General features: G+C 39.9%; 1 protein-coding gene across 2 annotated transcripts in view; it reads left to right on the plus strand.

Annotated features, from left to right (window-relative positions):
• Positions 1-21,663, plus strand: part of INO80D (INO80 complex subunit D) — an 85,417-nt gene that overhangs the window by 23,785 nt on the left and 39,969 nt on the right. The window contains exons 2-5 of one of the 2 annotated variants that reach the window (XM_012446325.3): positions 445-538; positions 644-890; positions 7,049-7,794; positions 16,291-16,399. In XM_012446325.3, coding sequence (XP_012301748.2) covers positions 673-890; positions 7,049-7,794; positions 16,291-16,399 — 1,073 coding nt within the window. In that variant the 5' untranslated portion in view covers positions 445-538; positions 644-672. The remainder of the gene's footprint in view (positions 1-444; positions 539-643; positions 891-7,048; positions 7,795-16,290; positions 16,400-21,663) is intronic. The other variant, XM_064373114.1, reaches the window with a different exon arrangement.

The raw sequence follows: 21,663 nt of genomic DNA on the forward strand, positions 1-21,663 counted from the left end.
TGCTTTCTCACTCAGGCTGGAGTGTAGGGGTGTGATCTTGGCTCACAGCAACCTCCACCTCCCGGGTTCAAGTGATTCTCCTGCCTCAGCCTCCCAAGTAGCTGGAATTACAGACACCTGCCACCATGCCTGGCTAATTTTTGTATTTTTAGTAGAGACGGGGTTTCGGCATGCTGGCCAGGCTGGTCTCAAACTCCTGACCTCAGGTGATCCGCCTGCCTTGACCTCCCAAAGTGTTGGGATTACAGGTGTGAGCCACAGTACCCAGCCAACTTAATGTTTTATAATAGCTCTTATTTTCTTATTTAACCTCATTATCGGAATGTTGATTTACAGTGAAGAATCCATCGCATTAGGAAGGGTGATACTGTAGTATTTTGCTTCCTGGGTGAACTAGCTTTGCTTATTTCTGTTTGTTAACTAGGCCTTTTGATATTTTTATAGACAATCTGCTTCATCTTGATTCTGCGGCATTCCAAACTGTGGTATCCTTGGGGGTTCTCTTAACATTGCTATGGTGCAGAAGATTTAAAATCAGGTATGGCTGTGGGGCCAGAAGTCCCTCAGTGAAATTCTCAACCTAAATCTGCGTTATACTCTCTGATTTATCATTTGGGTTTCTTTTTTTGTGGTGGCCTTTTAGCTGATGTTCACAAGGAATAGAGTCACGTGATGTATGAAGGGAAACATATACACTTCTCTGAGGTTGACAATAAGCCCTTGTGCTCATATAGCCCCAAACTGTGCAAGCAGAGGCGACTCAACGGTTACGCCTTCTGTATCAGACACGTTCTGGAGGACAAGACTGCCCCCTTCAAGCAATGTGAATATGTGGCCAAGTATAACAGCCAACGCTGCACCAACCCCATCCCCAAATCAGAGGATCGTAGGTAAGGGCTAATCATGAGAATCAATCCTTGATGTAATTAACAGGCTTGGAATTTTTTCTTTTCTTGTTTTTTCTTCTCTTTTCTTCTCTCTTTCTCTCCTTCATTTCTCCCTTCCTCTCTCCCTCCCTCCCTCTCCATATTTAAATGTTGAATTCTGGGGGTAATCTAAGTAAACTCTGGAATACTTTTAAAGATGAAATATGGCAATTTTAAAAAATAGAGTAGTAAATTTGGGGAATTACTTGAAAAGTATGTTTGAGTATCTTCTTCTTTTTAGTTGATTTCATAAACTTCTAGAATTACTAAAAAACATTTGTTTCCCCTCAAAGTTGCTGCTTAAAGTCTTGAAATGGATTTCTTTGGTTTGTGGCCTTATAAAGAATTCATGACTTCTCTACTTAGTTTTCTCATTTGCCTAAATGAGAGACATTATAAGAACTAATTAGATGTGGTAATTATGATAGTAATTTTGGAGTTTAAAATCTATGCCTACAAGTTAGTAAAGGATATATACTTATTGAAAAAAAATACTACTTGAATCTTTTAAATATACTTTCTGTCAGACTGCTAATAAGTGTTTGGCATGTTTTATAACCTTCCCTTTTTTGGTTAAAAAGTGTTCCAAACAGAATATGTTTACCATAATTTGGAAACAGTATTTCACATTAAGGATTGGTTTTACCACTGGAACGATGAATATATGCTTTGCTGAATTAAAAGAAAATGGAATTGTTTTTAAAGGAGTCACAGTGGCTATTTGTCTTCCATATTGTTAGGAAAATTCACACTACTTTTCATATATGATCTCTTCCCAGTTTCTTTTACTTCTGTTCTCCAGAAACCATATAGACCATTGCTGTCCTTTGTGGAGAGATACATGCTTGTTTTCTAAAAGTTTCTAGATAACTTATTATCTCTAGGTAGAAAATTTGAACCTTTTACTTCTATCTTAAAACACACACAGACAACTTTCATCCATGTTTCTATACATTAGCAAATGTCACTTGCATAAATTGGTTGGAAAGAAATCAGATATTTTATGTCGAATACTTTTTATGCTTGTAGTATGAAATAATTTGTGTTGGTGGACATCTCACCAAAGCGAGTACAAATAGTTTAATGGGGATTTAGGAATACTCTCTTAGAATTTCTAATGAGCACCTAAGGCTTCAAATTACAATACCTGAAAGTTAGAAACAGCTGCTTAGTGAGGCAAGGAATAAAATTTTAATCTCAGGTGAGAAAGGGACCTATGTATTAGGTTAAATATATCTGTCTGGTTTTTAGCAGACTGAAAATGATAATTTCTTGCCCTTTTTTAATTTGAAGAATGGATGTGCTTGGATTAGTATTTTTTACATCAAGCTCCATTGTAAAGACATTTCTAAAATTTTGTGTTAAATAAGTTTATTATAGTTACAGTTGTTAGCATTGGATTTGTTCTCAGTTGAGCCAAAGCAAGAGTTATCTTAATAGTTAGCAGCAGGGCCGGGCGTGGTGGCTCACGCCTATAATCCTAGCACTTTGGGAGGCCCAGATGGGTGGATCACGAGGTCAAGAGATTGAGACCATCCTGGTCAACATGGTGAAACCCCATCTCTACTAAAATACAAAAATTAGCTGGGCATGGTGGCACACACGTGTAGTCCCAGCTACTCGGGAGGCTGAGGCAGGAGAATTGCTTGAACCCAGGAGACGGAGGTTGCGGTGAGCCGAGATCGCGCCATTGCACTCCAGCCTGGGTAACAAGAGCGAAATTCCGTCTGAAAAAAAAAAAAAAGTTAGCAGCAGGGACTGGGTGTGATGGCTCACGCCTGTAATCCCAGCACTTTTTGGAGGTTGAGGCAGTGGATTGCTTGAGCCTAGAAGTTCAAGACCAACCTGAACACCATGGCGAAAACCCATCTCTACAAAAAATACAAAAATGAGTCAGATGTGGTGGTGTGCACCTGGAGTCCCAGGTACTCTGGAGGCTGAGATGGGATCATGCCACTGTACTCCAGCTTGGGCAACTGAACAAGACCCCACCTCTCATAAGTGAGAGTCCTTATGAATTTCTTTAAAATATTCTCTGAAGCATCTATATTCAATTTTGTCTTTGAAATAGTTTGCTCTTCTGAGAACAAGATAAAGGAAAGGACTTTCATCTTTCTATCTCTAGAGAAACTGTGCTTGGTAAGTACTAATTTTTTTTTTTTTTAATGGAGTCTCGCTCTGTTGCCCAGGCTGAAGTGCAGTGGCGCAATCTTGGTTCACTGCAACCTCTGCCTCCTGGGTTTAAGTGATTCTCCTGCTGCAGCCTCCTCAGTAGCTGGGACTACAGGTGCACACTACCACGCCTGGCTAATTTTTGTATTTTAGCAGAGATGGGGTTTCACCATGTTGGCCAGGCTGGTCTCGAACTCCTGACCTCAAGTAATCCGCCCACCTCTGCCTCCAAAAGTGCTGAGATTACAGGTGTGAGCCACTGCACCCAGCCATAAGTACTGAGTTATACATTTGTTTTTCTTTTCTTTTTTTCCCTTGAGATGGGGTCTCATTCTTTTGCCCAGGCTGGAGTACAGTAGCATAACTGTAGCTCACGACAGCCTCAAACTTCTGGCCTTAAATGATCCTCTTGCCTCAGCCTCCCAAGTAGCTAGAACTACAGGCATGTGTCGTGTAGCTGGCTGATTGTTTTAAAAAGTTTTTGTGGAGATGGAGCTTCCATCTCCTTGCTAGGTTGCCCAGGCTTGTTTCTAATTCCTGGCTTCAAGCAATCCCTCTGCCTTGGCCTCCCAAAATGTTGGGATTATAGACACGAGTCACCACACCAGGCCAAATTTATTCTTTTAAATTTTTTCGTGTTCTTGAGAAACTTCTTGGTTAGTGCAGTTATCCCAGATGCCTCCTCTTTCTTTGCTGGCCATTGCTTTGTGAATCTGTTCTGTTTCAGATGTATATATGGTACCTAGCTCAAACCTGCTAGGCATGCACATGTGCATGCACACAGACACACACACACACACACACTGTGTACATTCACTTTGCTGGCCAGAAAGCTTTTTCTCTTTTTCAGTTGGCTGCACATGACAAAGAAAGCTTTTTCTTAAGAGGCCTATCTTAAATAAAAGAGTGCCTCTCATAGATTTATTTCTAAGACAATGCAACAAAACACACACACATACTCTATATGAGATTTTCTGATTATTTGATGAATCTGTATTTTTTTTTTTTTAAGAGATGGGATTTCACTGTGTTGGCAAGGCTGGTCTTGAACTCCTGGCTTCAAGTGATTCACCCACCTCAGCCTCTCAAAGTGCTGGGATTATAGGCATGAGCCACCACACCCAGCCAAGGATTGACATTTTTTACTTTAGTGTTTTTTTCCCAAACTATGTTTTGTGGAGCTATTACCTATATGCTACAATAAAAATAGGTTCTCTTTTCTTTGTTTTTGTTTGTTTGTTTTGTTTTGTTTTGTTTTGAGGCTGAGTCTTGCTCTATCACCCAGGCTGGAGTGCAGTGGCATAATCTCAGTTCACTGCAGCCTCAATCTCATGAGTTCAAGGGATTTTCCTGCCTCAGCCTCCCAAGTAGCTGGAATTACAGGCGCCCACCACCACACCTGGCTAATTTTTGTATTTTTAGTAGAGATGGGGTTTTACCGTGTTGGCCAGGGTGGTATCAAACTACTGACCTCAAGTGAACCACCTGCATTTCTCTGAAAGTGCTGGGATTACAAGCATGAGTCACTTGCCTGACTGGTTCTGTTTTCATTGTTTTTTTTTTTTTTAATTGAGACAGGGTCTTGCTGTGTTACTCAGGCTGATGTTGAACTCCTGGCCTCAAGGGATCCTCCTGCCTCGGCCTCCCGAAATGCTGGGATTACAGACATGAGCCACCACATTTGGCCCTGGGTTTCATTTTCAAATAACTTTGGGAAACACTGCTAGATGGGTACATTTTCCTCTTGGAACTTCATGATGCACATTATACAAAATGCTTTGAGTAATTGCACATTAGTAACAAAAAACAACAAAATCATTCTTAATTGTGTTTAATCCAGCATTTTCCAAATTTATTTAAGCATGGAGTACTTTTTTTTTTTTTTTTTGAGACGAAGTTTCACTCTTGTTATCCAGGCTGGAGTGCAATGGCGCGATCTCGGCTCACCGCAACCTCTGCCTCCTGGGTTCAGGCAATTCTCCTGCCTCAGCCTCCTGAGTAGCTGGGATTACAGTCACGCGCCACCATGCCCAGCTAATTTTTTGTATTTTTAGTAGAGATGGGGTTTCACCATGTTGACCAGGATAGTCTCGATCTCTTTACCTCGTGATCCACCTGCCTTGGCCTCCCAAAGTGCTGGGATTACAGGCGTGAGCCGCCGCGCTCGGCCTTTTTTATTTTTTTTTTATTTTTGAGATGGAGACTCACTCTGTCTTCCATGCTGGAGTGCAGTGGTATGATCTTGGCTTGCTGCAACCTCTGTCCCCTGGTGGGTTCAAGCGATTCTCGTGCCTCAGCCACCTGAGTAGCTGGGATTACAGGCACCTACTCCACATCTGGCTGATTTTTGTATTTTTAGTAGAGACAGGGTTTCACCATGTTGGCCAGGCTGGTCTCGAACTCCTGGCTTCAGGTGATCCACCTGCCTTGATCTCCCAAAGTGCTGGGATTACAGGTGTGAGCCACCCTGCCTCGCTGGAGTACTGTTCTTATATGAAGAATATCAGCTTAAAAACACTGTTCTGGTTAAAAGCCTTCATAGGTTTTCAGTGTGGTTAATTGGCATGACATGTATTCTGTTTTCTCATTATGTGAAGGGACTTTATTCTTTCATAGGCTTTTGTTTTTGCGAACATCTCACTTTTTCACCCAGCCTGGAGTACAATAGCATGATCTTGGCTTACTGCAGCCTCAACCTCCGGTGCTCAAGTGATCCTCCTACTTCAGCCCTGCAAGTAACTGGGACTACAGGCGGGCACCACCCCACCTGGTTGATTTCTGTATTTTATTTTTGTAGAGATGGGGCTTTGCCATGTTGCCCAGGCTGGTCTGGAACTCCTGAGCTCAAGCTATCCGCAGGCCTCGGCCTTCCAAAGTCCTGGGATTACAGCCGTGAGCCACCACGCCCGGCCCTTTTTTAGGTTTTTAAAATAGCATTTTAATTACAGAAGTAACTTGCTCTTTTTTTTTTTTTTAACTTTCCACAGGAAAAGTCCATGTCGAGATGTCATCACTGGTGAATTCTATCAAGCATTTTTTTAAGTTATTATTTTATTTTTCCTTAAGTTATTGGCATACAGGTGGTATTTGGTTACATGAGTAACATGAGTAAGTTCTTTAGTGGTGATTTGTGAGATTCTGGTGCACCCATCACCCGAGCAGTATACTTGCTCATTGTTGAAGACTAATTAGAGTCTTCCTGAGCTGTGATTTTAGTTGGTCTTAACTCTGACTCTTTCCAGCTGGAAAGAGTCTCAGGCAGGTTAATCAGTTTCTGTAAAGCTTAGTTTCCTTGTCTGCATTAAGGGCATTATTTTAGCGCCTACTGCAGGTAGGTACTATAGGAAATAATTCATGTACTCAACATCTGGCTATTGAAAAAGGCATTTCACCTATAACCCCGCTAGCCATCTTTTACTTTCTTGTTCGTTCTCTCTTTCTCTGTCTCTCTCTCTCTCAATCTCTCTGTGTGTGTGTCTGTGTGTATGTGTGTATGTGTGTGTGTGTCTAAAGCACAGTAGACTCTTGACATTCTTGAGGGTTTTATGTCATATGTGCTTTGTGAATCTTCAAATACTTTAATGCATTAGAAATATATATTTTTCTCTATAAAAGAATTTTAAGTGATCTTTCAGACTCTTGATGAATTACTTTGTATGTTATGAATAGAGAAGCAGTAGATGAGCAGTTATCCAGGGCCACTCAGTAACTGAATGACTTGCTTGTCTGGCCACCTCTGTGCATGTATGGTTCACATATTTACCTCATCAAAATTACACTGACTGAGGATGGCTTGAAAGTAGTAGCAGTTTGCATGTTAAGGCACTGACTTTCAAGAGTCACTATAGTGATGCAGTTTTTAATGTGTTAGGATTCACATGTAGTTTTTTGTTCTACTTTTAAAAATATGTATCATGAATATTTTCTCATGTATGTATGTGTTTTTAAAGGTACTGCAACAGCCACTTGCAGGTACTTGGCTTTATCCCGAAAAAAGAGAGGAAGAAAAAGAATGATCCGATAGATGAGGTGAAGGTCAGGCACCAGATGGATACCATGGCCTTTAGCCTGACGGTGCCCACGCTGGCCTTGAAGATGCCCAACGGACTGGATGGAATGTCCCTCTCTCCACCTGGGGCAAGGGTCCCTGTCCACTACCTGGAAACTGAGTTGGAAGACCCATTTGCTTTCAACGAGGAAGATGATGACCTAAAGAAAGGGGCAACTGTGAGAAAGAAGTTACAGAGCAAGTTGGCCCAGAATCGGCAGCGCCAGAGAGAGACAGAGATTTTAAAAGTTCGACAAGAGCACTTTAGCCCCCCTCCTGCACCTTCACAGCAGCAGCCTCCACAGCAGCACTCCCACCTGTCACCTTTATCCACTTCTTTAAAACCTCCAGCGCCACCGCAGGGTTCAGTCTGCAAGTCACCTCAACCTCAGAACACCAGCCTACCAATGCAGGGAGTGGCACCCACCACACACACTATAGCACAAGCACGGCAGTTGTCTCACAAGAGGCCTCTGCCCCTCCTGCCATCCAGTAGGGCTCCCCCAGTGGACCCACCCAGGACTGACCGGATCCTCATGAAAGCCACAGACTTCTCTCCACACTTCTCATGTATAAGTCGACTGCAGAGACTGGTGAAACTGTGCACCCAAAAACATCGGTTGGACACTGATCTGTTTCCCCATTTAGGTGAGTTATCTATGTTATTATCTCATAGATACATAATATGGCAAAATGTGTTCTGTCGTGTGGGGCTTCCCTTTCCTAAGTACTCCATATGTGATGGGGGTGGAGTAACAATTGGGCAGAGTGGTACAGTGAAAGATTCTGTGTTTAGGTAGATCACCTTAAAGTAAACACAGTCGTCCCTCTACATGTGTGGTGGATTGGTTCTAGGTACCAAAATTTGAGGATGCTCAAATTCCTGATATAAACAGTGTAGTATTTGCACATAACCTGTGCACATCCTCTCATATTTTTTAAATCATCTCTAGATTACTTATAATACCTAATATAATGTAAATGCTGTGAAAACAGTTATTATACTGTATTTAGGGAATAATGACAAGAAAAAAAGTCTGTGTATGTTCAGTACAAATGTAATCTTTTTTTTTTTAAAGGCTAGTCAAGTGAGGCAGTGGGAGTGGAGAAGGAACAAAGAAATCTGTAACTGGTTGTGATCAGTTAGTTGTGAACACCACTGCACTCGGACCAGCCTTTCATTTTTTTTATTATTTTTTTAAATTTATTTTTTAATGTAATCTTTTTTCTCAAATATTTTTGATCAGTGATTGGCTGAACCCACAGATGTGGATCCCATAGATACAGAGGGCCAACACTGGAGGGCGTAATACTTACTGAATAGGATACAGAAATAGGAGTTGGGAATGTAGAATTCCACACATAGCTTTTATTTGTAGTGATAGCAGCATGAAAAGGCAGTTGTGTTTGGTTGTATGCCTTTATGAGTTTAGCACCTGTGCATCTAATGATCTAATGAAGTTCTTTGCATGTCTTATTCTAGGAATGATCATAGTATTGTTAATATCTGCTTACAGTTTTAAAACATTTTTTCCTGTTTAAAAAATTCTCAAGGCAATACCTGTTTATGATTTAAAAGTGAGAAAATACATGTAAAACTTGTAATTTAATGTAGTCACGTCTGTTTTTCTTTTGTTGCTTCTGAATTTTCTGTTTTGCTTGAGAAAACGTCCTCAATCCCAAGTTTATACAGATATTCTATTTTCTATTAATAGTTTGTTTGGTTTTGATCATTTAAACCTTTAATTCAGTTGAAATTTATTCTTGAATTTGATATGAGTTATGATTCTCACTTCAGGAAAAATTATTTGCATAATATGACAGCAATAGAAATATGAGCAAAGATAGAACATGAAGAGATATGAATAGTCAATAAGCAAATGAATACCTCAGTCTCTCAGCAGGCAGGAAATACAGATTAAAGCAAGAATGAATTACCAAATTGGCAAAATAATAGCCATGGTTGGTCAGGGTCAGGGTATGATATCTCATACATTTCTGGTGAGTAACTTAGCAACATCTGATTAAAAATATATGTATAGGCTGGGCTTAGTGGCTTATGCCTATAATCCCAGCACTTTGGGAAGCTGATGCAGGAGGATCACTTGAAGCCAAGGGTTTGAGACCAACCTAGGCAACATGGTAAGATCCTGTCTCTAAAAAAAACAAAAATAAGACCGGGCATGGTGACTCATGCCTGTAATCCCAGCACTTTGGGAGGCTGAGGCAGGCGGATCATGAGGTCAGGAGTTCGAGACCAGCCTGACCAACATGGTGAAACCCCGTATCTACTAAAAATACAAAAAAATTAGGTGGGTGTGGTGCCAAGCACCGGTAATCCCAGCTACTCGGGAGGTTGAGGCAGGAGAATTGTTTGAACTCATGAGACAGAGGTTGCAGTGAGCCGAGAGTGCACCATTGCACTCCAGCCTGGGTGACAGAGTGAGACTCCATCTCAAAATAAATAAATAAATAAATAAAAATAAAATATATTTGTAGCCAGCGGACTCACTTTCAAGACACTATCCTGAGGATTAAAAAAATCAAAATGTAAAGGTGTATGTGCAAGGATGTTCATTGAACATTGTTTTGTAGCATTAAAAACTTGCAAAGAAACAATTACTGCTAGGAAACGTTGACTAAATTATGGTTCATGTATGTTTTAAGAAATATTATGTAGCAGGCTGGGTGCAGTGGCTCACACCTGTGATCTTAGCACTCTGGGAGACTGAAATGGGAGGATCACTTGAGCCCAGGAGATCAAGACCAATCTGGGTGACATAGTAAGACCTTGTCTCTATTATTAAAAAAAAAAAGAAAGAAATACTATATAGCTATTAAAAAGAATGAATGAGGCCAGGTGTGGTGGCTCATGCCTGTGATCCCAGCATTTTAGGAGGCTGAGGTGGGTGAATCACCTGAGGTCAGGAGTTTGAGACCAGCCTGGCCAGCATGGCGAAACCCTATCTCTACTAAAAATACAAAAATTAGCCAGGGATGGTGGTACACACCTGTAATCCCAGCTCCTCAGGAGATTGAGGCGAGAGAATTGCTTGAACCCGGGAGGCAGAGGTTGCAGTGAGCTGAGATCATGCCATTGAACTTCAGTCTGGGCAACAAGAGTGAAACTCCATCTCAAAAAAAAAAAAAAATGAAATTTTTATCTTTTGATTGGGATGTGTCCGTGGTATATTAAAAAGTGGAAAAAAATCAAGAGGTGATTATTATCCCATTTTGGCAAAAACAAACAAGGTAAATAAACAGGGGATATCAGTATATTAAGTATATGGCTGTTTGCCTGATTGGTGTGAGCATAGGTAAAAGTATAAAAGGATATATACTTCCAGACTGTTAACATCAGCTACCCTGGGGAGGATGGAATTGGACAGGGTGTATTTTATAAGAGAAGAGAGTGGTGGCTTTTCTTACAGCTTTTTATTGTTTAACCTGTTGTTAAACCATCTTTGACTTATTGTGATTAAAAAGCAAAACTTAAAAAATATGTAGACAAAAATAATAAATTAAAACACTCCAAGCTATATTAATACCCATTTGTTAATACCTTGGTATATTCTTTTTTTTTCTTTTTTTTCATTCTTTTTAAAAAATTATTTAACTTGCTTTACCCACATGCCAAATTCTTTCCGATATATGAAATTTGGTTCTTACTATACATACTGTTTTGTAACTTGTTTTAAAATTTTTCATATACAGTATAATTTGTCATGGCTGAATTTTGTCTTCCATTTAAGTGGTATCTAGTTTATGTCTTTATAAACTGTTGTAGATGTATATAGCCTTGCAGTAAAACAATTATTGCCACATCTTTAATTTTTTGTTCGAATAGATTGTTAATTCTGTATCCTAAAAGTGGAATTGCTGATTCTAAGCTTTAGATTTTCTTTAAAAAAAAAAAAAAAAGGTTTTGATATATGTTGCCAAATTTTTCTTTGGAATTATTTTGTCAGCTTATTGTCTTTAAGCAGTGTGTGAGAATAAGTTTCTCTAAATCTTTATCAGTCCTGGTTAGTATTATTACTGTTATTACGGCCTTTGCAAATTAGATATAAAATCTGCTTAAATTTACATAGATTAGTGTTTATCATATATTTGGTTTCAGGATCGTTTATACTTAAAAATTAATAAGGACACCATAGAACCCTTGTGTATGAGTTGGACCTATTTATACTGTATTAGAAGCTAAAACTGAGAAATTTAAAGTGTTAATTTTTTATTTTTTAGACAGGGTCTTGCTCTGTTGCCCAGGCTGGAGTGCAGTGACATGATCATGGCTTGCTGCTGCGTTGACCTGCTGGGCTCAAGTGACCCTCCCACCTCAGCTTCCCAAGTAGCTGGGACAACAGGCACACACCACCACAAATGGCTAATTAAAAAAAAAAAATTTTGATAGAGATGGGGGTCTTACTATGTTGTCCAGGCTGATCTTGAACTACTGGGCTCAAGTGATCCTCCTGCTTCTGCCTCCCAAAGTGCTGGGATTACAGACATAAGCCACTGTGCTTGGCCTGTCACATATTCTTTCAAATAAAAATGATAAATGAGAAAAAGCAGTTTGGTCAGGTTGCCATTAAAACAGCTGTGCAAGTCCTCTTCCTCAGGATAACTGGCATACTTTCTTCCTCTGAAGCAGAGGTGTTTTATGTACGCTTCACATTTACTGAGAATAGTATAAAGAGTATAAAGACATGTACTCGGGTTGGTTTCATAAAATAAATAATAAACAAAAACATTATTAAATAAAACGTGGAGGCTTGGTGTGAGGAATACAATGACTCTTAGTAAGTTTGATGCCACTGCCTTAATTCATGCTAATTAGGGAGTCTGTTTACCTGTCATTACTTTTATACCATCAGTGTAAAGTGTCAACACAGTGAAAAAGGCAAATAAGGTCTTAATATTATTTTGTTGAAAATAGTTTTGAGGCCAGGCAAGGTGGCTCATGCTGGTAATCCCAGCACTTTGGAAGGCCAAGACAGGAGGATCACTTGAGTCTAGGAGTTTGCGACCAGCCTGATCAACATAGATTCTATCTCTTTTTAAAAATTTAAATTAAAAAAATAATAATAAAACGTAAAAAAAAAAATAGTGTTGACCTATATACCCTGAGAGTATTTCAAGGACTTCTGGGGACCTGTGGACCATATTTTGAGAACTGTTATTTTGGATTCATAGTATAGCTGAGTATTTGTTCATATGATTTTTTGGACATTTTGCTTATTTTGCCTTTCACTTCTTCCATCCATTTATTTATTTTCTATTGATTTGTAAGAGCTTTTTATATGATATTTGTTGCAAAGTCTCTCCCTCCTCTCCTTTGTTTTTTGTTTCCAGGTATCTGTTATAGCCAGGCACACTGGTGCACTTGTAATCTCTCTGCTATTTGGGAGGCTGAGGCGGGAGGATCACTTAGGCCCAAGAGTTTACAGCTGCAGTGAGCTAAAATCATGCCACTGTGACAGAGCTGAGACCCTGTCTTTTTTTTTTTTTTTTTTTTTTAAGACGGAGTTTCGCTCTTGTTGCCCAGGCTGAGTGCAGTGGCGCAATCTCAGCTCACTGCAACTTCTGCCTCCCAGGTTCAAGCGATTCTTCTGCCTCAGCCTCCCGAGTAGCTGGGGTTACAGGCATGCGCCACCACACCTGGCTAATTTTGTATTTTTAGTAGAGATGGGGTTTCTCCATGTTGGTCAGGCTGGTCTTGAACTCCTGAACTCAGGTGATTCACCCGCCTGGGCCTCCCAAAGTGTTGGGATTACAGGCGTGAGCCACCATGCCCATTGATTTTTTAAAATCATTTTTAAACAGAATGAAAACATACAGAAAAAGATTTCAGCCTTTAAATTTTTTTTTTCTCTTTTTTTGAGATGGAGTCTTGCTCTGTCACCCAGGCTGGAGTGCAATGATGTGATTTCAGCTCACGTGATCTCGGCTCTGTAACCTCTGCCTCCCAGGTTCAAGAGATTCTTCTTCCTCAGCCTCCTGAGTAGCTGGGATTATAGGCACAAACACTACACCTGGCTAATTTTTTGTATTTTTAGTAGAAATGGGGTTTCACCAGGTTGGCCAGGCTGGTCTCAAACTTCTGATCTCGGGTGATCTACCTGCCTTGGCCTCCCAGAGTGCTGGGTTTATAGGCGTGAGCCAGCACACACAGCGACCCTTTTAAGTTTTTAAAAATGCAAACATTTTAGAGGCTTAAGCTTTCAAAACAAAGGTTGTTTTGGAGAAACCAAAAATTGTAATGCACTTTTATAACAAAGTATTGTCTGTATTCATGTCAGCAAAAAGTATTTAAATAAAAACCCAGTCTTATTAGCTTATATAGTCCTGTCTAGGCTAGTTACATCAGTTAGTATATCAGTTAGTTACATTAAAACTAGTGATAATGAAGTCAAAATCAAACGTTTGCTTTATTGGACAGTTTCACAGCAGGAAAAACACTTCCATCTAGGTTGTGTGTTTTTTTGTTTTTGTTTTTTTAATGAGATGGGGTCTCATTCTGTCACCCAGGTTGGAGTACAGTGGCACAATCTCGGCTCACTGCAACCTCTGTGTCCTGGGTTCAAGCTGTTCTCCCATCTCAGCCCCCTGAGTAGCTGGGATTGCAGGTACCCACTTGGCTAATTTTGGTATTTTTGTGGAGATGGGGTTTCACAATGTTGTCCAGGCTGATCTTGAACTCCTGACCTCAGGTGATCCTCCCACCTCGGCCTCCCAAAGTGCTGGGATTATATGCGTGAGCCACCACGCCCAACCCCAACTTAGTTTTTATAACTTAGCTCTTGACTTCCTCAGAGAAAGTATAGGTATCTGAGTAGAAATTATTCTATTGAAACAAATAAAAGATAACTCACGCTCTGCTTTTTAGTGGTGCTTTAAATGTCACTTAGAAGGACCTTACCTTTAAACACACTGAAGTTGATGCTCTTGTGATCACTTAATTGCTTTTTTACCTTTTCCCCTACAAATTATTAATTATTTCAGTTGAGAGAAAGTAACTAATTTTTAAAGGTGACCTGACATTTTAGATAGTCATCTTGGAACTAGATTTGAAGTTTCTTTATGCCAATGGCAATGTGTTATTTAATCTTAAACATTTATAATTTGCATTTCAATTAACCTTTTCTTAATTTCCCTATTTGGCACTTGTAAACTCATTTAAACTATGGAAGCAATCGTGAAGTCCTTTTTAATGTAACTGTCTAATACTCTTGATTTTTGAGGTTCTCAAGAAGGAAGACATAAATAAAATAGTTATCAACGTGTCTTGTAAGTTTCATAGAGGTATGAATATTGAATACATTAAACTTATATAGTCCCACATACTGTTATACTTTAGGCTGTCTGTGCAGCATCAGTCTTTATCAAGACCTCTTCAAGATATAAAACTTTTTTTTTAAATTTTTTTTTAACTTTTAGAGATAGGGCCTTGCTCTGTCACTAGGCTGAAGTGCAGTGGCATGATCATGGCTCACTGCAGCCTCAATCTCCTGGGCTCAAGGGTCAATCGATTCTCCTGCTTCAGTCTCCTGAGTAGTTGGGACTGCAGGCATGTACCACTCTGGCTGGCTAATTTTTAAGTTTTTTGTAGAGTCGGGGTCTTGGCTTTGTTACCCAGTCTGATCTCTAACTCCTTGCCTCAAGCAATCCTCCCACCTCAGCCTCCCAAACTGCTGGGATTACAAGCATGGGCCAGTGTACCTGGCCAGGATACAAGACTTTTAAAAGGGTAAAGCTTTTATTTCAGGAGTTAAAAATTATTTAATCATTAAAAATTATAGCATCTGGCTGGGCACAGTGGCTCACGCCTGTAATCGCAGCACTTTGGGAAGCTAAGGCAGGTAGATCACTTGAGCTCAGGAGTTTGAGAGCAGCCTGGTCAACATGGTGAAACCCCATCTCTACAAAAAATACAAAGATTAGCTGGGCATGGTGGTGCTGCCTGTAGTGCCAGCTACTCTGAAGGCTGAGGTGGAAGGATCACTTGAGCCCGGGAGGTCAAGGCTGTAGTGAGCCGAGATTGTACCACTACACTCCAACCTGGGCAACAGAGCGAGACCCTTTAACAAAATATTAATATATACTGCATTTATCCACTTTTCCTTCTAACCTTGTTTTATATAGTGGAGCACAAAATCTGACAGTTTTGTTTAAAATAATTGAAAGATATCCCAAATCTCATTAGTAAGAGAACATTACCATCCCACCCTTCCATTTTCCCATAGAAGGTAAGAACTAAAGAATGGTTTGGGAGTTGGGGGATGTAGTGTTTCTGCCTTTGATACTTTATCATAGGGCCCTTCTTTGTTGAAATGTAGAGTGACTCTGTCTCCACTTTTTGGCCTTTTTCTTTTTTTTGTTGTTTTCTTAAAACCATTCAGAAGCAGGTATTGACCTTTTTCTTGCCTGAATATATGTTGAGCTTCTTTTTTCACCCTCTTGAATGTATTTTATGTTTTTCTGACATCATTTTAGTGTATGAAGTTTTGATACTTAAAGAAATTCTGGCCAGACACAGTGGCTCACACCTGTAATCCCAGCACTTTGGGAGGCCAAGGCAGGTGGATCATTTAAGGTCAGAAGTTCAAGACCATCCTGGCCAACATGGAAAAACCCCGTCTCTACTAAAAATACAAAAATTAGCTGTGTATGGTGGTGGGCACCTGTAATCCCAGCTACTCGGGAAGATGATGCAGGAGAATCACTTAAACCCAGGAAGCAGAAGTTGCAGTGAGCTGAGATTGTGCCTTTCACTCCAGCCTGGGTGACAGGGCAAAACCCCAGTGAAAAAAAAGAAAGAAATTTTACCTTTTTTGTGACCTGAACTCTCTCTTTGCTTTTGTTATTTCTACCCTATTAGTGAAGTGTCTGACAAAAGAAGTTCATCTGTAGAATATAGCTTAGCCTTTTTGTTGTCATGTCATTTAAAAAACCCTATTGTGCATCATACATTGATTATTAATATCTTTATATGAACAGAAATGAGATTCATCAGGAGGCATTTATTCATACCATGATGGTACTTGATATAGGTGTGTTGGGTTATGTTATTTTGTGTAGCTTTTTAATTTAAATTTTGAATAACAGTAAATTTTTTTAACTTGCAATATCTCCTGTCTACCCCAGGGTTGGACTGGTCTGAAGAGAGCGGAGAGGAACCAGAGGACTCAGAGCAGGCCTCACCCTACCAGGTTGCATGGTCCATCCGGGAAACCCTCAGATATGAAAGACATGTGTAAGTCTTCTGTTCTGTTTTTATTCTTTTATTCTTTTTTTTTTTTTTTTGAGATGGAGTCTCACTCTGTTGCCTAGGCTGGAGTGCAGTGGTGTGATCTCGGCTCACTGCAACCTCTGCCTCCCGGGTTCAAGCAATTCTCCTTTTTAGCCTCCTGAGTAGCTGGGATTATAGGTGCCCACCACCGTGCCTGACTAATATTTTTATATTTTTAGTACAGATCGGGTTTCACCATGTTGGCCAGGCTGGTTTTGAACTCCTGACCTCAAGTGATCTGTCCTCCAAAGCCTCCCAAAAGTGCTGGGATTATAGGCATGAGCTGCCATTCCTGGCCCAATTTTTATTCTTGAATGACTGCTGTAGCAGGTTGATATTTCCCTCTATATATGCTGATTTTTTTATGTTATTAGATCTAGTTTTATTGTAAAATAAAGGTTAAAAAAGTTGGAAGTGAAATGGACTTCACTCCAGGAAACTGAAGGTAAAATAGATTCCACTTGGGAAGAAATGTACTATATTGTTTGAGCAAAGCTACTCTTAAATTTTCTTGGTAAATTTGTTTCTGTACCTGTCCCATTCATCATTAAAGGAATTAATTATTATAGAACTTAGAATTGAAAAGAACCTTAGAGATTAATTGATCCAATTTCCTCATTTTACAGAAGAGGAAAGCAAGGTCCACATGGGTTGAGAAACTTGCACGTGGTCTCTTGGAGGGCTATGTGGAGTCCCCCTGTCTTGCTTCTCTGTATCTCCTTGGCTGTGTCTGCACAATAGCTACAAGTAGTGCTTTTTTACTTCACCTCCATCTTCTGCAACATTGATCCATTCTTTGTTTCTACTGTGACACAGTGGTTTTGTTTTTTTGTTTTTTTTTTTTTTTTTGAGACGGAGTTTCGCTCTTGTTGCCCAGGCTAGAGTGCAATGGCGCGATCTCGGTTCACCGCAACCTCTGCCTCCCAGGTTCAAGCAATTCTCCAGCCTCAGCCTCCGGAGTAGCTGGGACTACAGGCGTGCGCCACCATGCCCAGCTAATTTTTGTATTTTTAGTAGAGACGGGGTTTCACCATGTTGACCAGGATGATCTTGATCTCTTGACCTCGTGATCCACCCACCTCAGCCTCCCAAAGTGCTGGGATTATAGGCGTTAGCCACCGCGCCCGGCTGTTTTTTGTTTTTAAGGATAAATCTCCTGAGGGGTTTTCTTTGTACCTTCCTAATTGGAAATCTATTTGGGTATACTGACAGCTCTCTTCAGTTTTTTTTCCCATATATGTCTTAGGAAAAGAAACATTTGTCTAAGATCTGTAGAAGTTGAATGCATATCCCCTTCAATGATAGTAAGAAAACAAACTTTTTTAGGAGACTGCTTTTAGCATTGTGCAGATTCACTTGGTACAGTTTGACAATACCAAGATAGATCCTTGTCTTTGGGGCCAAAAAATGACTCACTCACTCAGCTAATTATTTATTTAAAATGTTGTGGTTTGAATAGATATTCAGCAATATAGATGGAGAACAACTGTCTGTGATGGTTTTTGAATTTATAGGATTAAAAATGTGATATGTTAGTATACCCAGAGGTGATTAGGCTTAGGGAACTAATTCCCTAGAGTCTAATCTGTACACTAAAATGTACGTATAATGAAAAGTATAATCATCAAGTAGTACAAATGGTCACTGAACAAAATAACACAGGAAGCAAATTATCATCAGAAGCTTATTTGGACATGGAATTAGAGCAAGTAGGTTAGTTGGATTTTATTAATGGTCAGTGTCTTAAATTATAATAGCATGATGCCTCCCACTCTTGGGATTTATTTCCCATCTAGTAGTTCCTGCCTCAATTACCCCTTAGATAGTATTGGAGAATGTTACACCTTTTTTTCTTACTCTGAGGTTCCATTTTATATGTCATTCAAGACTATCTCCTTACCATTAACAGATTCTTTCAGATACAGTACAATAGAGTCAGTTGAGCTTAAGCTTTTTAGTTATCAATATCATCAGTCATACTTCCTAATGGTAATTCATATCAGCTTAATTTGACTTGTGATATTTTGGGTTAATTTTACAAATCCAGCAAAAACCTGGTACATGGGAAATTATTAATAAACAGTTATTATTTTAAATTTAATTCTCAAGGTAATCTTGACGTTAGTATTGACAGTATATGCTATTGATTGGGAACAATGTATATTCTATTCTGCCTTCTATTCTTGCAGAGTTATCAAAATACTTCTTTTGTTGTTTTAGATTTGTGGCCCTTCTCATTTTTCTTTATCTCCGTAGGATGTTACTTTCTTGGCAACTCTTGTAGCTTGCTTCCTCTTTGACTACCACGACACTCCGCTCTCCTGGTTCTTCTCCTTTACTCTGTCTTCCTCCCCCATCCCTCTTTTTTGAAACATACTTATCCTTACTTCTTGCCCAGCTGTTGTTGTTTTCATCTTTTCCTCTTCATTCTTTTCCTTCACTCGGTTATTCATTTTTCATACATTTGTCATTTCTTATTCAGCACATTCTTGTTGGGCTCTTACAATGCTCCAGTCATGGAGCACTCTATATTTTTAATGTTGGATAAAACAGAGATGGAATCCGTTTACCCATCTGTCTATGCCTATAATTCCACATTTGTATCTGCCACTCTGCCCTCTAAGAGGAATCTCTGTCCTGTATTTTAATTAATTCATTCATTCATTAAATTTTTGAAACAGGAGTTTTGCTTTGTTTCCCAGGGTAGAGTACAGTGACATGATCACAGCTCACTGCAGTCTTGAACTCCCAGGCTCAAGCGATCCTTCCACCATAGCCTCCCAAGTAGCTGGAACTACTATACCACCACGTTTGGCTAATTTTAAAATTTTTTGTAGATATGTGCTCTTGCCAGGTTGGTCTCAAACTCCTAGTCTCTAGGGATTCTCCTGCTTTGGCCTCCCAAAATGTTGGGATTATAAGCATGAGCCACCATGCCTGACCTGTACTATATTTTAAACTTCCATCTTTATTCCAATTTCTTGTTGAAGCTACCTGTCATTTAATGTACCTTGCTGTGTTTAAGTGTAGTAGAAAATGGCAAGCTGTAGAAAACTGGCCCTACCTGGCTCGGCGCGGTGGCTCACGCCTATAATCTCAGCACTTTGGGAGGCCAAGGCAGGTGGATCATGAGGTCAGGAGTTTGAGACCAGCATGACCAACAAGGTGAAATCCCGTCTCTACTAAAAATACAAAAATTAGCCAGGTGTGGTGGTGGCACACCTATAATCTGAGCTACTCAGGAGGCTGAGGCAGGAGAATTGCTTGAACATAGGAGGCGGAGGTTGCAATGAGCCGAGATTGCACCACTGCACTCCAGCCTGGGCGACAGAGCAAGACTCCATCTCAAAAAAAAAAAAAAAAAACAAGAAAAGGGGAAATAAAAGAAAGAAGATTGGCCCTACCTAGGCTGTTCATTATATTTTCAAGAGGATGTTGCCATTTCAAATGCTTCAATGAGGTCATTGAGTTTTTGAAAGAAAAAGTGACAGTGATTTGACCACCAAGTTTGTGCCTAAAGAACCTCTTTGTGAGTTTTCTTGCTAATCCATGATTGTACCTTAAGGAATTTTTTTGTTTGTTTGTTTTGAGTCAGGGTCTTACCCTATCACCCAGGCTGGAGCACAGTGGCTAGATCATAGCTCACTGCAGCCTTGACTTCCTGGGCTCAAGTGATCCTCTTGCCTCAGCCTCCTGAGTAGCTGGGACTACAAGTGCAGGCCACCATTTTAAAATTTTTGTAGAGATAGGGTCTTAACTGTGTTGCCAAGGCTGGTCTCAAACTTCTTGCTTCAAGGAGTCCTCCTGCCTTGACCTTCCAAAGTATGGGGATTACAGGCATGAGCTGCTACACCTGTCCCTAAAGGATTTTTATTTTTTTTTTTGAAATGGAGTCTCGCTCTGTCATCCAGGCTGGAGTGCAGTGGTGTGATCTTGGCTCACTGCAACCTCCCCTCCCCACCGAGTTCAAGTGATTCCCCTGCCTCAGCCTCCCAAGTAGCTGGGACTACAGGCACTCACCACCATGCCCAGCTAATTTTTGTATTTTTAGTAGAGATGGGGTTTCACCATGTTGGCCAGGCTGGTCTGAACTCCTGACCTCAGGGGATCCACCTGCCTCGGCCTCCCAAAGTGCTAGGAATACAGACATGAGCCACCTTTTAATCTTGCTTTTGGTTTCTTTGATTCTCTTTATTTTTATATTTTTAATTTCATTGCTTTGTGTTATAATTTCTGTTATTTCCTTCTGCTTGTTTTGGGTTTAATTTGCTTGTCTTTTTGTAGTTTTTAAGGTGACAGTTTAAATCAGTTGTCTGAGATCTTTCTGGTTTTCTAATATTGACTCCTCGTTTTACATTTCCTCTAAGCACTGGTTATAGCTGTGTCCCACAGATTTTAATAAGACATTTTCATTGTTATTCAGTTCAAAATACTTTTTTTTGAGACAAGGTTTCACTCTGTCACCCGGGCTGGAGTTCAGTGGCATGATTATGGCTCACCGCAGCCTTGACCTCCTGGCTTAAGAGATCCTTCCATGTCAGCCTCCTGAGTGACTGAGATCGTAGACATGTGCTACCACCCATGGCTGATTTTTTTTTTTTTTCAGCTTGTAAAGATGGGATCTCAAACTCCTGGGCTCGAGTGATCCTCCCATCTTGACCTCCCTAAATGCTAGGATTGCAGGCATGAGCCACTGTGCCCAGCCCTAAAATACTTTGTAATATCCCTTTTGATTTCTTGTTTGATCTATGGGCTATTTAGAACTGATATTTACTTTTTGAGTATTTTGGTGTTTCCCAGATACTGATTTCTAGTTCAATTCTGTGATCAGAAACCACATTTGAATATAGTATTCTATAAATGTAAATTAGGTCAAGTTGGTTAATAGTGTTGTTCATGTCTTCTACATCTGTGGTGATGTTTGTCAACTTGTTATATCAATTACCGAGAAAAGGATCTTGAAATCTCTCTTAGTGAATTTGATTATTTCTCCTTTTGAATCTGTCATTGTTTATTTCTCACATTACGTATTTCTGTTATTAGATGCCTACTTGTTTAAGATTGTTTTGTCCTCTTGATGAAGTGACCTCTTTATTGTTATAAAGTGGCCCTTTATATCCCAGTAACAGTGTTTGCTCTGAGATCTTTCCTTATGGGGCATTAACACAGCCACTTCGTCTTTCTTTTGATTAGTGAAAGTTTGGTATCTTTTTCAGTCCTTTTGCTTT

The sequence above is a fragment of the Aotus nancymaae genome, unplaced genomic scaffold, assembly GCF_030222135.1.
Source record: "Aotus nancymaae isolate 86718 unplaced genomic scaffold, 86718_ANA_hifiasm-v0.15.2.pri h1tg000008l, whole genome shotgun sequence".
NCBI classification, from domain to species: Eukaryota; Metazoa; Chordata; class Mammalia; order Primates; family Aotidae; genus Aotus; species Aotus nancymaae.